The following is a 19,031-nucleotide window of genomic DNA, read 5'->3' as shown; positions in this document are numbered from 1 at the left end:
TTAAGTTCCTTAATTCAAACACAAAGCAATAAACTCCTTAGCCTCCATCCCAAGCAGTTTCTCACAATCCCGAGAGCCTGATGTGCAGACTCTGGACTTAGGAATCACGTCACTAGAGTACATTAGACTCCTTATCACCAAAGATCAAGGAACCTGGAGATGAAATGGTTGAGGGTATGTAGATAGACTGGAGAGGACCCTAAAACAGAACGACCGTCCGGTTGACTATAGCTTCTATCTTTTTTTTTAAAAAGAAAAAGTTGTGATGAGGACAACACAAAACTATCTGGAGTCTTTTTAGGGTTAGTCCCTTTGTTGGCTACAATGTAATGGCTATCTCCTTCCTGGGTTCAAACAGTTCAAAACTAGCACTGGAATAACCCCCTGCCAAAGTTGAAAGGTCTCATTGTGGGAGTTTTTCTCTGCATTATGTGGCCAGGACACGAAGCCTCTCTCTGTTCAGTGCTTCATGAGTGCCTGCAGGGTGCAGGACACCAGGACGACACAAAGTTGAAATAGACTTTGACTTTTAAGGTCAATGACATTTAGCAATTCATAATCCAATCATGGAGAAAAGTTCATATTTATGAGCACACTGGAAATGATTCCTTGCCAGGGGAAGAACGAAAGCCTTCCCAGAGGGAATGCCATTTGGTCGGGACAATGAAAATGATTGTAATTCAGGAAGAAAGGAAGCGGAGGAGGGGGAGGGTAAAGATAAAGAGGTGGAGGAAAGAGAAAACAGAGTACTGAACTGGATGGATGTGTGTGGTCTCATGTACTCCTCAGGAAAGCCTCCAGAGATGACCATCATCCCCACTTTACAGATGGGGAAACTGTGGCTCAGGAAAGTTAGGTAACGGGCACGTATTACACATGCAATTATCTGCTGGAGAGTTGAATTAAGGCGTGCATTAGCTAGACAAGTGCTCGTAAATGCAGTTTAAGTGGTACCAAAACTTCCCTGTATATGATGTGTAAGGATACAGGGAAGCTGTACTTACCAGAACCATTCTTAGGAAATAGACTACACGTGTTGGGAAAATAAAGGTTACATAAGCTATTCGGGGCACTGATGTGGTCAAGATCCCTAGGGGCACATTTTCCTGTAATACTTAGGAGTAAGAGCCTCTTCTTTAAATAAATGTTTAACAGATACTGGAGTACTATCAATTTAAAGGGGCCAAACTAATACCGTTCCCAGGTCCCTAACTTACTCTGAGTAGTTAAAGAAGAATTCATTTTAAATCTGCTTAACTCCAAAGCCAATGGTCTTGGCGATGTGCCATACTTCCTGTAGCATGCAACTGAAATGCAGAGAGATAGACAGATGGACAGACAGATAGAAACAGAGATGGGGAAGGATCAAATGGTACTTCTAAAGACTGGGCTGCCGGTGGTCTCACTGGAGTGAACCCAGTGTATTTTCCTCAACTTTTTATCATAACCACACATTTTTCAGGCAGCTTAAGTCCCTTAAAGAACAAGATAAGAATGAGTAAACTGATACATTTCCAGTGTTAAATCTACCACTGTATATTTGTTATCTCCAGGAAATTACTACAATCAAGGGGAGATTCGTAAGAAAGAACTTTTGCAGAGCTGTGATGTTTTGGGGATTCCACCCTCCAGTATAATGATTATTGACGACAGGTAATGTATCTTTCAAAAATGTAGAAATTCGCTGACAATAAATATGCAGTGGTATGCTCAAAAGACACAAAAAAACGAATGTGGGTGTGTAAGAACATCTTATTTGAGAAGTCTACTTAAAATAGTTTCACATTTGTTTTTAAGTGACAGTAACGCAAATAAATGTTTTCAACGTCTGTTCAGATTCTGTCTCTGAAGATAGCTACTTTAATCTTTAAAAAAAAATGTTATGAAATTTTCAAAACTACACAGAAGTATGAAGAACAATGCCATGAACCCCCATATGCCTACTCCTAAGCCCAGTTAATTATCAGGCCTTTTTTATTATACTTGCCTCATCTATCCCCACTTAACAACTTGTATGTGTATGAAGCATTTTTTAAGAAAATCTAGGCCCCAGGTCATTTCACGCCCACATACTTAGATACACCTCTCTTGAGAAGATAGACATTTTTTTTTTCCTATGGTCACAATGCCATCATCATCACCTCTAACAAAATTAATAGCAACAATTCCCTGGTGTCCCCCTAACACCTACCTAAACCGTAGATGTTTGTCCAAGTAGCTCACCATCTTTTTACAGTTGATTTTTTCAAGTCAGGATGTGAACGAGTCCACACGCATAGTTGGTTGATATTTTGTTTCATTGTCCCTTCCTCCCTTCCCCACCTTGTCTTTGATTGTGGAGAAAACTTAGTTGTCATACAGGACGTCACACATTCTGGATCTGTCTGCCTGCCTCCTCGTGGTATTAAGTTGTTCTGTCATCCGTATTTCTTGCAAACTAGAACTTAACTGTAACTTTCAGGGGTGAGAATACTGCATAAACTATACCGTGCACTTTATATAGCATCATTTCAGGGGACACATGCCATCTGATTGTCTCACGGTGACTCCACGATGGATCAGTGAATTCACATGGCAACAGCTGTTCCTTTCATTTTAAAGACCCACACCCACCTTTCATGTAATGTTTTCATGATTGCCTGAATCACTGTTTAACTAGAAATAGCCGAATGCTGAGTTTCTAAATATCTCCTGCATTCTAAGTATATTAGCTGCAAAGCAAAACTTTATCGACTGGGGCTATTTATTTAATTATCCCAATATAGAATTTGATCCGAAAAGACAGCAGGTTAAATGCTTAATTCTTTAATTGCCATTTTCAGAATAAGGAGTTGATGCCCTACGTACTTCCGGTGGTAATCTGTTGTTTGTTGCTTGGATGGGGGAGGGCACTTTTTCATTTCATTGAGTACCTATGTGTTTTTAGATATTCAGGGTTTCAGTTTCAGTCATGTTCTTTGATCCTCCGGTTGTCTCATCTGTGACTATTGAGACTCTTCATGTTAGCCCCTGTGTCCTTTGGGTGTGACCTCTTTAGTCTTGTAGAATTTGCTTGCTATCAAGGACAACCAGATTTCCCAGCACCTTCTTGTGTTCTTTCCTGCCTCAGTCCTGGCATCAGCCATCCCTCCAAGGAGTTTTGGTGTCTCTTAGGAGGGTGTGGCGTTTAGAGACCATAGCCAGAGTTACTTGAGTGTTTATTTCTATGGTGTTATTTCCTGTGGTTACTTGAACTTCATAGTGGACAGAGCTAGTATATATATATTTGTTTAAGGAAAAAGAAATCAGGAATACTAATGACTGCAATGTAGAGTTAATATTTCAGGGGATTTGTTTAATGCCTTTGATTAATACATCAAATCTCTTTTCTCTTACACTGTAAATCTTGGCTTTTTTTTCTTTTTTTTTTTTAATTTATTTATTTTTGAGACAGAGAGAGACAGAGCATGAACAAGGGAGGGGCAGAGAGAGAGGGAGACACAGAATCTGAAACAGGCTCCAGGCTCTGAGCGGTCAGCACAGAGCCCGACGCGAGGCTCGAACTCACGGACCACGAGATCATGACCTGAGCCAAAATCGGACACTTAACTGACCAAGCCACCCAGGCGCCCCATTTTTTTAAATGTTTATTTATTTTTGAAAGAGAGAGAGAGCAAGAGGGGAGGGGCAGAGAGAGAGGGGGACAGAGGATCCAAAGCAGGCTCCACGCTGACAGCAGAGAGCCCAATGCAAGGCTCAGGCTTGCAAACCACAAGATCATGACCTGAGCAGAAGTCAGACACTTAACTGACAGAGCCACCCAGGCACCCCTGTAAGTCTTGCTGTTTAACAGGATAAACATAATAATTCTTTTTTTTTTAATCTTTTTTAAAGGATTTTATAAAACATGAATGAAAAAATACTTGAAAAGCAGATATTGAAAATCAAGGCTAAATATAATATGACTGATCAAGATGTCTGTAATTTACTTTAAAATGATTTTGGGAAAAAAATGCATACCTATATAGATTAAACCAAAATAGCACAATATTAACAAGTTGAGCCTTGGTGAAAGGTACATGAGTGTTCATTATACTATTCTTGTTAACTTTTCTGTTTGAAAATTTTTATATAGGGGCGCCTGGGTGGCTCAGTCGGTTAAGCATCCGACTTCGGCTCAGGTCATGATCTCACGGTCCATGAGTTCGAGCCCCGCGTCGGGCTCTGTGCTGACACCTCAGAGCCTGGAGCCTGTTTCAGATTCTGTGTCTCCCTCTCTCTGACCCTCCCCTGTTCATGCTCTGTCTCTCTCTGTCTCAAAAATAAATAAACGTTAAAAAAAATTTTTTTTAATTTTTATATAGAAAAAATGTCAAGTACCATACGACACTCCTTTCTCCTACTATTTTCTGGCGTATAAAAATATTTTTTAGTGTCTTATTATTGTTTACTGTATTGTTATTTAAAAAAAATCAGAGGTCTATATAACAGCAACTGGAGTTTGTGAGTATTACTAGCTTTGGGGCTTAAATATCTGTTCTTCACCAGCAACATAGCTTTTGGGATTTATTGTAAATTCGATTGTCCTTGCTTCCTTTTTTTTTGAGTTTTTTTTTTTTTTAATGTTATTGGCTAATGTGCAAGAACAGGATAATACAACTTAAAACATGATGAAGACACAAGTTCCTTTAAGTATAGGCAAAGAAAAAAAAAATGATCACTCTCAAAGCATGTAAAAGGCCAAAGTAGTAATTCTGCTGATGTTTTCAATTCATTCCTACAAAACAACATTTACTCTGCCATTTTTATAGGGCAGGAGTACTAAATAAGTTACCTCGTTACTATAACCTGTATCTAGTTATATCATCATTTTCAGATACTGTTTGTCCGGGAGCTGAGCCCCATTTGGATGGTTTACCTATAAGTAGGTAAACACTAACCAGTTTCTAGGATGAACTGGTAACTTTACTCAACAGTTGACCTTAACCCTGAGACATATGAGGGAAATCTATAAGGAAGAGATAGCTCATTTGTCTGGTAGGTGGTTTCTGTTATCTACATTCTAGATATACAGCTAAGGACAGGAAGGAAGTGCAAAAGTAGAGGCTGCTATGTCTGTGCACAAAGAAGTTACCACTGGGGCTCCTGGGTGGCCCAGTCGGTTAAGTATCCGACTCTCAGTTTCCGCTCACAATTTGTGAGTTCAAGTCCCACGTCAAGCTCTGCGCTGATAGAGCAGAGCCTGTTTTGGATCCTCTATCTCCCTCTCTCTCTGCCCCTCACCCCCCCCCGCACACACACAAAAATAAATAAATAAACATTATTTAATAAACATTATTCTGACGTCAGAAATATCTGATGTCTAGGGACGCCTGGGTGATTCAGTTGGTTGAGTGCCTGACTTCAGCTCAGCTCATGATCTTGTGGTTCACGAGTTCAAGCCCCGAGTCGGGCTCTGTGCTGACAGCTCAGAGCCTGGAGCCTGCTTTGGATTCTGTGTCTCCCTCTCTCTCTCTCTGCCCTTCCCTTGCTCACGCTCTGTCTGTCTGTCTGTCTCTCTCTCTCTCTCTCTCTCTCTCAAAAATAAATAAAACATTTTTAAAAATTAAAAGAAGCAAAAAGAAGAAGGTACCACTGCCCTCACTCACCATTTGTTTATTCCTAGTTTCTGCACCATTTCAACAAAGTCCCAGTTAGACTTTGTTTTTTTACCCTTACAAGATTAGAATGAGTACCCTATTAGATGAAGGAAGGGAGTTACGAGTATAGGCAGGCCTGGATGAGTCTAATAAGTTACCAGTGAATGATGAATGCGCTGGGATCCATCTAGGCGGCTTCATCAGTAACACACGTCCTCCCACATATGAAGTCATCCAAAAGCAAGATGGCTCCAGGTTGGCTCAACAACATCACCTAGGACCCAAGTGCTTCCCACCTCTCTGTGAGACTGTCTCCATCATGTCAGTAAGCTCCCCTCGTGGTTGCGAGGTGATGACGACAGCGGGTCCAGGGGTCACACACAAACACAACTGCGTCCTGCCAAAAAGGGGGGAGTTTTCCTTCTGCCCAATCTCTTTATGCTATGGAGAAAAACTTGGGGTCCCTGACAGACTTTCCCTCAGGTCTCCTGCCCTGCATGGCTCGCCACCACCACCACCTCTACCAACTTCTCACCCACTGTAGTTGCTGCTACATACCGGCTTCCCCAGTATATGAGTGCTTTGTTTCAGCATCAGGATGCTGGGAATGGCTCTAGGTAGGGGAAAAAATGCTCATTTAGCCTCACTGTCTTGCAAAGACTGTATGCTTTATACCCCACATAGCCTCATGGTTTTGTTTGGTTAGCGAAGGTCTAGGGGATTGGCCTAGGCTGGGGCTTCCTTATAGGACTGCGTAGGACACAGAGATGTATTTCAAGTGTCCAATCCATAGCAAGGAACCAAAGGTAGGTTAAGCAGAGGTAAACAAAGGAAAACAGGCCTAAAAGACAGAATAGGTTCTGTGGGGAGCACCTGGAAAACGGCTCACATCTCTAGAAGATCCACAGCAGGGCCTAGGGAAGGGAAGAAACTATAAATGGCACTAAGTTGAGTAAGACCACTTTGGTGAGAAACTTCCAGCAGATTGTTAGGCTTAGATTGTCTCCATGCATTGTCTATGAGCTGAGTCACTCTCCCTGGGTTTCCTTTTTCATTTCAGTACCTGCTTTACTTAGCGGCTTCCTCCCACAATGGGAAAAGGGGGAGGTAGGAAAGTTTAGATGAGCAGTAAATAAAATAGCCCTGGCAGGACATGCATCTCTTACCGTTTGAACCTTCATGGCATCACAACAGAAACAGAAACAATGAGTAGCGGAGACAGAGCACCAGCTGTGTGTCTTAGAATGATCCCTCTGACGACTCTGAGGAGGATAGAATGGATTAAAGAGATTGGGACCATAGACAAGTCCGTCTTGTGCATTGGTCCTGATGAAAGGAGAATGTCTCAATGTATTTTATTTTCTCTAATGTTTTTATTTATTTTTGACAAAGCAGGGGAAGGGCAGAGGATCTGAAGCAGGCTCTAAGCTGACAGCAAAGAGCCCAAAGCAGGACTCTCGAACTCACAAACCACGAGATCATGACCTGAGCCCAAGCTGATGCTTAACTGACTGAGCCACGCAGGTGCCCCTGAGAATGTCTCAATTTAGAGTGCAGCACATGTAAGAGGGAGATGAGGGGATGAATTCGAGTCTTATTTAAGAGGTTTAATGGCAGGATTTGAAGAAAGAAGAAATCAGGGGTAATGGAAATTATAGGCCTAGAGATCTAGGTGGATAAAGATTAGCTGGCATAGCTTGCGAAGGAGAAGAATTGGGTTATGGAAAAGAACAGATTAGACATCCTTAGCACATAGCAGAATTGAAATTATCAGAGTGGATGCAATTGCCCTTAGATCAGTGGGGCAAGAAGAGAATATGGAGATCAGGCACGGCAAGAAGAGAAAACCACATGCAATGAATGATGAGAATTATGTCTTTGGTGTCATGTAAACCTCAGGGGTGGGAATAGGGAAACTTAAACAAAATTAGCATCAGATGGTGTCAAGAGTTCTGCATCCTCCTTTTTTTTCCCCCAAGTCATTAAATCGTCCTTAGAATCAGGGGTGCCCGGGTGGCTCAGTCCATTAAGTGTCTGACTTCAGCTCAGGTCACGATCTCACAGCTTATGGGTTCGAGTCCCACATCAGGCTCTGTGTTAACAGCTCAGAGCCTGGAGCCTGCTTTAGATTCTGTGTCTCCCTCTCTCTCTGTCCTTCCCATACTCATGCTCTGTCTCCCAATAATAAATAAACATTTAAAAAAATTGTTTAAATCATCCTTAGAATCATTGTAAAGATGTGATCACAGGATGTACTATAACTTAATTAACATACTCCTGATATTGAATATTTCCATTTTTCCAATATTTAAGTATTTTAAAATCTGTTAATAAATCGTTGAAGGTCTGGCCCTTCCCTTAGGTAGATTCCCAGATGATGAATTACTGAAAAAAAAAAAGACAGGACTTCATGCAGTTTTCTCCATCCGGGTACCAAAAACGTTCATAACTAAGGTCATTTTGGCTCATCTTATTTTTTGTTATTGTTATGAATAAGACTTTTTCTGATATATTTTCTAATACTTCACCACTGGTATGGAAAAGATTTACTGATTTTTATGTGTATCTTGTTAATAGCCATCCACATATGAAACTTTAAAAAGCCTGACAGCCTTTCACTTGATTCTCTTAGTGTTATGGGTAAATCATCTGCAAATAATACTAATATAGTCTTCCATTTTTCCACGTATGCCTCTTACTTATGTTCCAATTCTTATTGCTTGGAGCGGATAAGTTTCTTAGACTATGTGAAACAGTTGTGGTAAGAGCATTCATGATTTGACTGAGAACGCATCTAGTGTTTCACCATTAGCTGTGTTGGCTGCTGGTTATGAAAGATATTCTATATTGTGTTAGGGATTTTTGTTGGGAATCGACCTTCATTGGGTTAGACTGGGGGGCTCCTGTTCATTTCAGTACCCTACAAAGGGATAAGAAAAAAGTTTCAGGGGCGCCTGGCCGGATCAGTTGAAGAGCATGTGACTCTTTTTTTTTTTTTTTTTAAGTTTACTTATTTATTTTTGAGAGAGACAGAGACAGCATGAGTGGGGAAGAGCAGAGAAAGAGAGAGAATCCCAAGCAGACTCTGTGTTGCCAGCTGCAGAGCCCTATGGGGCGCTCAAACCCACGAACCACAAGATCATGACCCAAACCAAAACCAAGAGTTGGGCACTCAACCAACCGAGCCACCCATGTGCCCAGAGCATGCAACTCTTGATTTTTGGGTTGTGAGTTTGAGCCCCACATTGGGTGTAGAAATTACTAAAAAAATAAATAAGCTTGTAAAAAAGAAAAAACCTGTTTCAATTTATTCTCCATTTTACTTGACTCAGGGTAAACTATTGGGATCGTCATGGCGTAATTTCCTCCCTTATCTATGCCAGTAGGTTCTGTAATGCATACTGTAATTATAGTGACACGTATTCTGTCAGTGTATGTTGTGATTTCTTTGCTCACTATTAAGATAAATAATAATATGAATGGGCTTGTGCTCAGGCACCCGTATTATACACACAGACTTCCTCCTGTGCAGTATCTGCTTTGGCCCAGCAACGCAAGATGTTTTCTCAGGGCCAGATCAGAGTTGTGAAAACTGCCCTCAAACCAAAGGTCATTACTCTTATCCTCTATCTTAATTTATTAATTTTTTCATATATATTCTGAAGAGCATGCAGCTTCAGCAACATCCCCTACTTGTGAAATGCTACAGTGGAAGGGTAGTAAACTTGTCAAAAATAAACACTTAAAGAGACACCTAGGTGGCTCAGTCAGTTAAGCGTCTGACTTCAGCTCAGGTCGTGATCTCACGGTTCCTGAGTTTGAGCCCCGTGTCGGGCTCTGCACTGACAGTGGGGAGCCTCCTTGGGATTCTCTCTCTCTCTCTCTCTCTCTCTCTCTCTCTGTCTCTCTCTCTGTCTCTGTCTCTTCCTCTCTCTCTACCCCTCTCCCACTCATGCTTTTTCTCTCTCTCAAAGTAAATAAATAAACTTATAAAAATAAATATATTTAAAAAATAAATACTTCAAGAAGCCAGTTTGAAGATTCGAGGGAACCGTGTGTCTTAGCTCAGGCTACCATAGCCAAGCACCATGGCCTGTGTGCCTTAGACAAAAGAACTTTATTATCTCACAGTTCTGGAGGCTGGAACTTCCAGATTAAGGTCCAGCAGCACCAAGTTGCTGCAGAGGGTTCGCTTCTTGGCTTGCAGATGGCTGACTTCTTCCTGTACGTTCACACGGAGAGGAGTGAGAGAAATTTCTCTCTTGTTCTCCACTTACGAGGTCACCAGTCCTGCAGGATTAGGGCTCCACCATTATGACCTCGCTTAACCTTAATTACTTCCTAAAAACCCTGTCTCTAAATAGAGTCACATTGGAGGTTAAGGGTTCCAACACATGAATCTCAGGAGGACGCAACTCAGTCCCTAGCAACTCGCAAGCTGTATTCACTCTTTCCGACTCTCGTTTCACAACCCAGAAAAAGCAGGGTTTTGGAATCTTACTTTAGGATATTCAGAGGAGTCAAAGAGAAGAATTTGGGGGAGGAAGAGAAAGGGAAGTTTAATGGAGGACCTACACTCGTAATAATAATGGTAAGTATAGAGTCAGCCATTACCGTCAGTGCCAAAAACCATATTAAACACATGATCTCACTAAATCCTCAGTCTCATCCAATTACTTTTCCCATGTCGTAGATAAGAAAACTGTGATGTAGGGAGAGGTGGAGTGATTTGCCTGAGGTCATCCAGCTAGTTAGTGCTGGAGCTGGCATTTGAACTGAAGCACTCCGGCTCTGGAGCCCCGGCTTCAACCATCATATCTTACATCTACCCCATGCCAGACACATACTTTGACAAAGGTCATCTCCTTTGAGTCTTTGACTAACTGTCCAAAATAAGTTTCCTTATCCTTTATTTGTTTCACATGAAGAAACTAAAGGTCAGACGGATTAAGAGAATTCTCTGCGGTCACCCATTTAATAAATGGCAGTGCTGGGATTCAAAAACAGAAAGGAAGATGGAATTGATTCCTGCCTTTCTGCAGGAAAGTAGGTCAGCCATTTGTTACTGTATTTGAAAGACTCGTGTGTATTTAAGAGTACATTGAGTTGGCATTGTGTGTGGTCAGTTCCTTTTTCCATTGTTCTGGACCTCCTTGCTGGATCTCAGGGAAACACTTAGCCAGAGGAGCTCACCCAAGTAAATCACTTACAGAGGGAAAAAATATTCAGTTGTCAAGAAAAGAAGGCATAATCTCAGGCATTAGGCAACAAATGGATACTTTCGGTAACTTTACCCAGGTCTTAATACCTCCGGGTTCTGCTGATTTATTGAGTCATATGATATTTAAACGTATATTGTTAACAGATACATATTAAATGCCTGGAATGGGCAAGGCACTGTGCTAGATATTGAAGAAAGAGAACAGTTCAAGGTATAGGAGCTTGGCTTGCAACGATGGAAAGCTGTCTCACCGTGCACGTCTGCTAACGTTCAGGCCCACAGTGGAGATCGGAGACCCTCTCTGGGGTACTTGGGAATTGCATGTGACTGGGAAATGCAGCCTACAGATTTCCTCCTCATTTGGCTGTGCTTCTTAATATATTAGAAGAGTCCATAGGATTATTTTGTTTATATTTTTCAAAACAACAAAAAACACATGTATATTTTGTATGAGTAGATAATTTCTAAAAAGATGCGTCTGAGACTTCTTAATAGTAGCTACTCCTTAATTTGGGCCAGGGAAGAGCGATACTTTCGCTTTTTAATTCTGCAGAATTCTGTACAGTTGGATTTCTTTTTTCTTTTAGGAAGCCTATATTTCTAAATTATATATATATTTAAAGACTACCCCACATACCTAATAAAATATTCTTCCATCTCTACTTAAGTTCTATCCATACAAGTGAATGAGGAATTAGAAATAATTCTGTGGAGGCACCTGGGTGGCTCAGTCAGTTGAGCGTCTGACTTTGGCTCAGGTCATGGTCTCACAGCTCGTGAATTCGAGCCCCGCGTTGGGCTCTGTGCTGACAGCTTGGAGCCTGGAGCCTGCTTCGGATTCTGTGTCTCCCTCTCTCTCTGCCCCTAACCCACTCGCATTCTGTCTCTGTCTCTCTCAAAAATAAGTAAACATTAAAAATAAATGAAAAAAAAAAAAGAAAGAATTCTGTGTACATTGTGATAAGATTTGATGTGATAAATTCAAAGCATAGAATGGAATTCTTTGAAAATATAACAATGCTTTTAAGCCTTTTTATAAACACCATGGTCTTTTCATGAGCCTCGTTCTGGGGGGTAAGTGGGGAGAAAGTCAGATACAAGGGCTCCAAAGTGCTCTGACTAGAAAGGGTGGGGATTCAAGGGAGACCTGATCAGGATGGAATAAAACAAAGCTGATACCCCCCACCCAATGATAACCTGTGCCCATTAAAGTGCCCTGGGGCCCAATGACCTATTGTTAGGCAAGATTTGCAAGGTCTCAAAGCTTTTCGTGGTCTGAGCCCTATCTCCCTGCTTATACCCACATCACATCTATTCCCATGACAAAAAAAAGGCAGGACAGCACAGTACCCAGTCTATGTTGAGGCTCATAGCTAGGCAGGGCCTCAGAATGTACCAGGCTTTTCTTATGCATCGACACATTTGCCTCTCCCTCTAGCAGGCTTCCTCCCTTCCTAACACCCATCTGGTCCCTCTAGCAAACTCCTATTCCTCCTTCAACCTCAGCTCAAGGGTTAACTTAGAATCCCGTGGCATCGCTGATTTGCCCAGATTTTTTGTGGGCACTTTCATTGCATTCTCATTGTCCTATTCTATCCTGGCATGCACACTGATTTTTTTTTTTAATTTTTTTTTAACGTTTATTTATTTTTGAGACAGAGAGAGACAGAGCATGAACGGGGGAGGGTCAGAGAGAGAGGGAGACACAGAATCCGAAACAGGCTCCAGGCTCTGAGCTGTCAGCACGGAGCCCGACGCGGGGCTCGAACTCACGGACCGCGAGATCGTGACCTGAGCCGAAGTCGGCCGCCCAACCGACTGAGCCACCCAGGCGCCCCCTGATTTTTTACTCTATGCCATAAGCCCCCAGTTCTGTTGTAATCCTTGATACATAGTGGTTGCTCAAGACATGTTTGTTAAATAAATGAATGATTCATTCCACTCATACCATAAGCTTTCTGTCCGTGGCCAGCATGTAAAGGTGTGGTCTCACAGACCTGAGTGATGTCTATACATCCCAACCCCCTTTCCTCACTTTTTCTCCCCTCGCTTTCTTTAGTGAAATTGTTTTCACTTTCTTTAATTAAGTAAAAACAGTCTAGGTCCCTGCCTTGCATAGTTATTTTTAATTTTCTAGGAAGTGTAGATGAGTACTTTTCGCTTGGAAGAATTCTTCTCCAGCCCTTTATTTTGCCATTCTATGGATTCGGCTCCACTTTGTTCTAAGGTCGCAGCACAATAAAAATCTCATCTCTCCCAGTGCTTGTCTTAACATCAGTTTGACATTAACAAGCCCAAGACTTCTACAGACTAATTTTAGCTTCACAGGGAAATAGAATCCAGTACCTACTAGGAAACATAAATGAGTCTGGCTTGCTAGCAGTTCCTGGAAGTCTTTGTGTTTTCCAATAAATCCATACAAATCATACAGTGAAAAAGAAGCCACAAAGCAGAGTCTGGGACAATTGGGGTCGTGTTGGCAATTAAACCCCCTCTCCTCCCGAGCCCCTAAGAGCCTTTCCCACTACAAAAAATAAAAAATTAAAAAAAAAAGACCATATGCTGGCTGCCAAAGGAGATCTGACCAAGCATCCTCTCACTGTAAGAGATTAAAATAAAGCCTGGTGCAGTTCTTTCCTCCAAACACACAAAGAAGTGACTGGGCTGAGGCTCAAGGGCACGGTTCCAGTCCCAGTTGGCAAGAGCAAGTCAGGGCTCCCATCCTCCCAGAAGGCGCAAAGGACAACAATGTTTCCTAGAAAAGAAACCAGGGATGGAGACCGAAGTAGCCCCAGCTGATATGGGGCTATTATGTGAAAAGTGAAAGCTGCTTCAGTACGGCTTCAAAGGCAGATTATTCTAGAACAGAAGGGAGGTTTTCAGTGACAAGACGGGGGGAAGCAATGCAAAAGAAGTAAAGCGGGACCAGAGAGCAGCGGCCTTAACCAAGCATGCATGTGTGTCTACTCTTCATTCCTCGGGAGAGGTTACGAATATACAATAAAAATAGGATTCAAGGTGGGGTGCCCGGCTGGTGCAGTCCCAGGAGCGTGCAACTCTTGATTTCGAGGGTGTAAATCCGAGCCCCATGTTGGGTGTAGAGATTACTTAAATAAATAGATCAGTAAACTTAAAAAAAAAAAAAAGGACTCAAGGTGACTGTATGTTGTGGTATTTATTACACCACTATTTCTAATAGCAAGAAATTGGTAACAACCTAATGTAGCAGTATATGATCAATTACATGGCCGTGCTACAGAGCATTAAACCACAATTTTCTAGTAGCCCAGGAAGATATTCGTAATATAATACTGAGTTTTAAAAAGGGGTATATACTTTGTTTATGCTTTTCTGTATTTTTTTCATCGTTTTGATAATGAGCATACGTTAGTTATAAACCAAAAGTTCCAATAATTTTAAACTATATTATTTCTAAGTGGATATTGTTCAGCCTTTATATTAAAAAAAAAAAAAAATTGAAGAGGGTTGCCTGGGTGGCTCAGTCGGTTCAGCGGCTGACTTTGGTTCAGGTCATAATCTGGCAGTTCGTGAGTTCAAGCCCCGCATAGGGCTCCGTGCTGACAGCTCAGAGCCTGGAACCTGCTTCAGATTCTGTGTTTCCATCTCTCAGGGTCATGAGTTCAAGCCCCAAACTGGGCTCCACACTGGGCATGGAGCCTACTTAAAACACACACACACACACACACACACACACACACACACACGCACGCACCACAAAAAAAACCCAAAAAACAAAAAAACAACAAAATGAAACAAAACCCTCTATTCCCTTAGTTGTTTCTTTCCCCGTCATAGAACATTTTCTTCTGCCTGGATACCAACTGATTTTCTTTATCCTTGTAGTTTCAGAACTTCACCATGTTGTGTTTTGGCATTGATTGTTCTAAATTGAGATTTCTTGGGATATGGTAGGCCTTTCAATCTGTAGATTCCATTTTATCTCTCTGTTCCATTTGCTTTGTCTTTTTTCTTCAGAAACCCTAATTTCTGTGTGTTGGATCTACTTTGTCTTTCTTTCATAACTCTCTTCTCCTCTATGATCTGTTTGTCAGTGTCCCTCTTAATTTTGAGATCTCTTCAACATTCCCATCATGTTTCTCACTTTATTTTGAATAGTTGTTTTTCCCTGCCTATTTGCCAAGCTACACTAGCTTCCATTTCTGTAATGCAAAAACCCCTTCTTGAAACCCTTAAATCTCTTCTTTAATCCCTTTTGTTTTGTTTTCTTTTGTTTTAATATCGTGTTTTAATGCTTTGACATCCTGGAAGATATTTTGGAATTATATAGGTTTTTCAGCTGCTTTTCGCTTACATTCTTTTCTCCTTCCTTCTTTTTTCTGTTGTTTTTAAAGTTGTCATGCATAGGGGATACCCCCCGTTGGTTGCTTTGGGATTGTTTCCTATGTTTGAGTAGGGCCAGCTACCTACAGGCAAACAGTATTGGAGAGGCAGAAGAGGGTTCAGGTATCGAGCTGGGGACATCTGAAGCTTCTGCTGAATCTTATTGTCTACAGTAACTCTTTTTTTTTTTTTTTTTTTTTTTTTTTTTTTTAGTTTCTATTTATTTTGAGAGAGAAAGAAAGAACAAGTCGGAAAGGGGCAGAAAGAAAGAGAATCCCAAGCAGGCTCCACATCACTCATAGAGCCCGATGCAGGGCTCGAACCCATGAACTTCAAGGTCATAACATGAGTGGAAACCAAGAGTCAAGATACTTAAGTGACTGAGCCACCCAGGCGCCCCTCAGCTCAGGTCTTGATCTCAGGGCTGTGAGTTTGGGCCTCATGCTGGGCTCTGCACTGGGTGTGAAGCCACTTAAAAAATAATAATAATAAAATGCAAGTCTTATAGACAAATAATGTTAATGACCAGAGGAAAGGTTATTAGTTCAGTCTTTCAGATGGCTTCCTCGGAGCACCAAGTTCCAAGAAATAATTTTTGGTCATTTGTGGAATGTTCTAGAGAACCCTTGGGATAAGAAAAATTGCAGCTGCCTATATATGTTGCAATCTAAGATGATGTGGTGCTACATCTGCTAGTTTGGTAAAACTGTCATAGCTAGTTAGACCTTGTCCCCAAGGCTGGCCATTAGGGCCATACAGCTGGCCATACAGCTTAACTGGCCATTTCTGTATTTAAAAGATTTGTAGGCTTTACCCTTTTTTAATTCTCTTTTTTTTTCTTTCTCTCTTCCTTTTTCTCTCTCTTTCTCTCCCTCTTTCTTTCTCCCTTTCTCTCTCCCTTTCTTTCTTCTTTCTTTCTTTCTTTCTTTCTTTCTTTCTTTTAATAATACTTGCTATCTTCACATATATAGTCAATTAATTTTCAACAATAGAGCCAAGACAATTAAATAAGGAAAGAATACTCTTTTTAAAAATGATGCTGAACAACTGGATATCCACATGCAAAAAAAAACCCAAGTTGGACTCCTTCTTCATGCCATACACAAAACTTATTCAAAAAGACATAAATATAAGATCAAAAATATAAAACCCTTAAAAGAAAATATGGAAATGAATCTGCATGAGCTTTGGTTTGGCTGCACTATCTTAGGTAAGACACCAAAAGCACAAGCAGTAAAAGGAACAATAGACAAATTGGACTCATCAAAATTGAAAACTTTTCTGCATTAGAGAACATTATCGAGGGGTGCCTGGCTGGCTCAGTCAGTTAAGCATTTGACTCTTGATTTCAGCTCAGGTCATGATCCCAGGTTCATGAGATAGAGCCCTGCGTCGGGCTTCAAGCTGTCAGCATGGAGTATCTCTGTCCCTCTCTCTCTGCCTCTCCCCCACTTGCTTGCTTGTGCGTGCTCTCTCTCTCTCTAAATAAATTAATTAATTAATAACATTTAAAATAAATAAATAAAAAGGGAAATACCAGGTGTTGACAAGGATGCTGAGAAATTGGAACCCTCATCCATGGCTGGTGGGAATGTAAAATGGTGTAACCACTATGGAAAATAGTTTGGTGATTCCTCAAAAAAAATTAAGCATAAAATTACCATTACTCAACAATTCTCCTACAAAAATGCCTAAAAGAGTTAAAAACAGATATTCAAGCAAAAACTTATACATGAAAAGAAAAAAAAAAAAAAAAAAGCATTCCTGAATGTTCACAGCAACACTATTCACAATAGCCCAAAGGTAGAAACAACCCAAATGCCCATCAGCTGGTGAGTAGATAAACTAAATGTGGTGTAGTCATACCTTGGAATATTATTCAGCTACAAAAAGGAATAAAGTATTTATTCATGTTCCAGCCTGAATGAACCTAGAAAACATTATGCTTAGTGAAAAAAAGCCAGATACAAAAAGCCACACATGCATGCTTCCGTTTATTTTAAATGTCTAGAATTGGCAAACCCGCAGAGACAGAAAGTGGAACAGTGGTTGCCAGGGGGCTGGAGGGAGAGGGAAATGGGGAGTGACTCATGATGGGGTTTATTTTTGAGGTGATGAAAATGTTTATTTGTGGGACGGTTGCACAACTCTGTGAATATACTAAAAAAAAAAAAAATGAATTGTACACTTTAAATGAGTGAATTCTATAGTATGTGAATTATATCCCGATAAAGCTGTTATTAAAATAATAGTAACACATGCTCATTATAAAAACAAATAGTACAAAAATATATCAAGTGAGAAAATGAATGTCTCCCTTGATTCTCTCCCCATCCACTTCTCAGAGGAAACCATTGTTCACTATTTGCTGTATAGATTTGCTTACCTTCAATAGTTTGCAAATGTGTATATTTACATACAAACACATGGTCTTTTTAATGCTTATTTACTTATTTTGAGAGAGAGAGAGAGCATGAGCAGGGGAGGGGCACAGAGAGGGAGAGAGAGAATCCCAAGCAGGCTCCGTGCTGTTAGCAGGGCTTGATCCCACGGACTATGAGATCATGACCTGAGCCGAAGTCAAGAGTCAGACGCTTAACGGACTGAGCCACCCACAGGGCCCTGTAGTTTGTTTTTTATATTGCATACCATCCCTTACTACTCCTGTATCATAATTTCTTTAACTAGTAAAAATATCCCCTGGCCTTGCTGGAAGAATCATTAACCATCGTAAACGAAATTGCTGCTGCTGCTTGCTCTGGAATAATACACAGAGTAACAAGCTGTTCAGTTACATACTAGTGCCTACAGGACAAGCATGTTGGGGCTCCTACTTAAAACCACTCTTCATTTTTGTGACCCTAGCTTCTCTGAAAGTTGACTACCTCTCTCTCTCTGAGATGTCCCACCTGGAATGCTCTCAAAAGGAATTTTGTGTATGCCACCTAACATCCGTTTTTTTGTTTTATTTATGTTTATTTATTTTGGAGAGACAGAAGCAGAGCGTGAGTAGCGGAGGGGCAGAGAGAGAGGGAGACACAGAATCCGAAGCAGGCTCCAGGCCCTGAGATGTCAGCACAGAGCCCGATGCGGGCTTGAACTCATGAGTCATGAGATCATGACCTGAGCCGACGTCAGATGCTTAACCAACTGAGCCACCCAGGCACCCGCACCTAACCTCCATTTTAAGACAGATCCATCACCCCAAACATACTTTCCAAAATTGCTGAAGATCTGCCTGGCTATTTTCACATGACAATGTGAACAAACAGACAAACTTAGTTTTATATCGTTTTGGGTCAATTTGTATAGTATTTCTGAGATGGTCCCTTTAAGGAGACAAGGGACTTCCTGAGAAATTAGGCAACCTGCTACACAGCTGTGGTATTCTTTACTTTTTCCCTGTGTGAGAGGGGAAGTGACCTGTATCGTTATGAGGTAACAAAGGGAATTTGGAGAAGAACACTGAGGAAGAAGGAGAACAGTGTTACATAGCAGTAACACTTAGGGAGTACCACTGAGTGGTAAGGCGAGGAAGATCACCTTAGGGGCATTCCTTCGGTCATGTGCATAAATGGGCTGGGAGCAGGGGGCTAGCCTGGTGAGCAAAACGGACTCACCCCCTCAAGTTCCCAGTCTAGTGAGGAGATTAGGACATAAATTTGGGAGCGCCTGGGTGGCTCAGTTGGGTAAACATCCCACTTTGGCTCAGGTCATGATTGCACGGTCCGTGAGTTCAAGCCCCATGTCGGGCCCTGTGCTGACAGCTCTGAGCCTGGAGTCTGCTTTGGATTCTGTCTCTCCCTTTCGCTCTGCCTCTTCCCCACTCA

At 41.4% G+C, this 19,031-nt stretch overlaps 1 protein-coding gene across 2 annotated transcripts in view; it reads left to right on the top strand.

Annotated features, from left to right (window-relative positions):
* The window catches only part of PIGL (phosphatidylinositol glycan anchor biosynthesis class L), an 81,889-nt gene that overhangs the window by 11,142 nt on the left and 51,716 nt on the right, over positions 1 to 19,031 (top strand). For both annotated transcript variants that reach the window (XR_007146916.1, XM_047833025.1), the window contains exon 2: positions 1,554 to 1,653. Coding sequence is in view for 1 of the 2 variants with exons in the window: in XM_047833025.1 (XP_047688981.1) it covers positions 1,554 to 1,653 (100 nt within the window). In the remaining variant the exon portion in view is untranslated. The remainder of the gene's footprint in view (positions 1 to 1,553; positions 1,654 to 19,031) is intronic.

This window comes from Prionailurus viverrinus, chromosome E1 (genome assembly GCF_022837055.1).
Source record: "Prionailurus viverrinus isolate Anna chromosome E1, UM_Priviv_1.0, whole genome shotgun sequence".
Lineage (NCBI taxonomy): Eukaryota > Metazoa > Chordata > Mammalia > Carnivora > Felidae > Prionailurus > Prionailurus viverrinus.
Note: the sequence above shows the minus strand (reverse complement) of the source record. Positions and strands in the feature narration are given on the sequence as shown.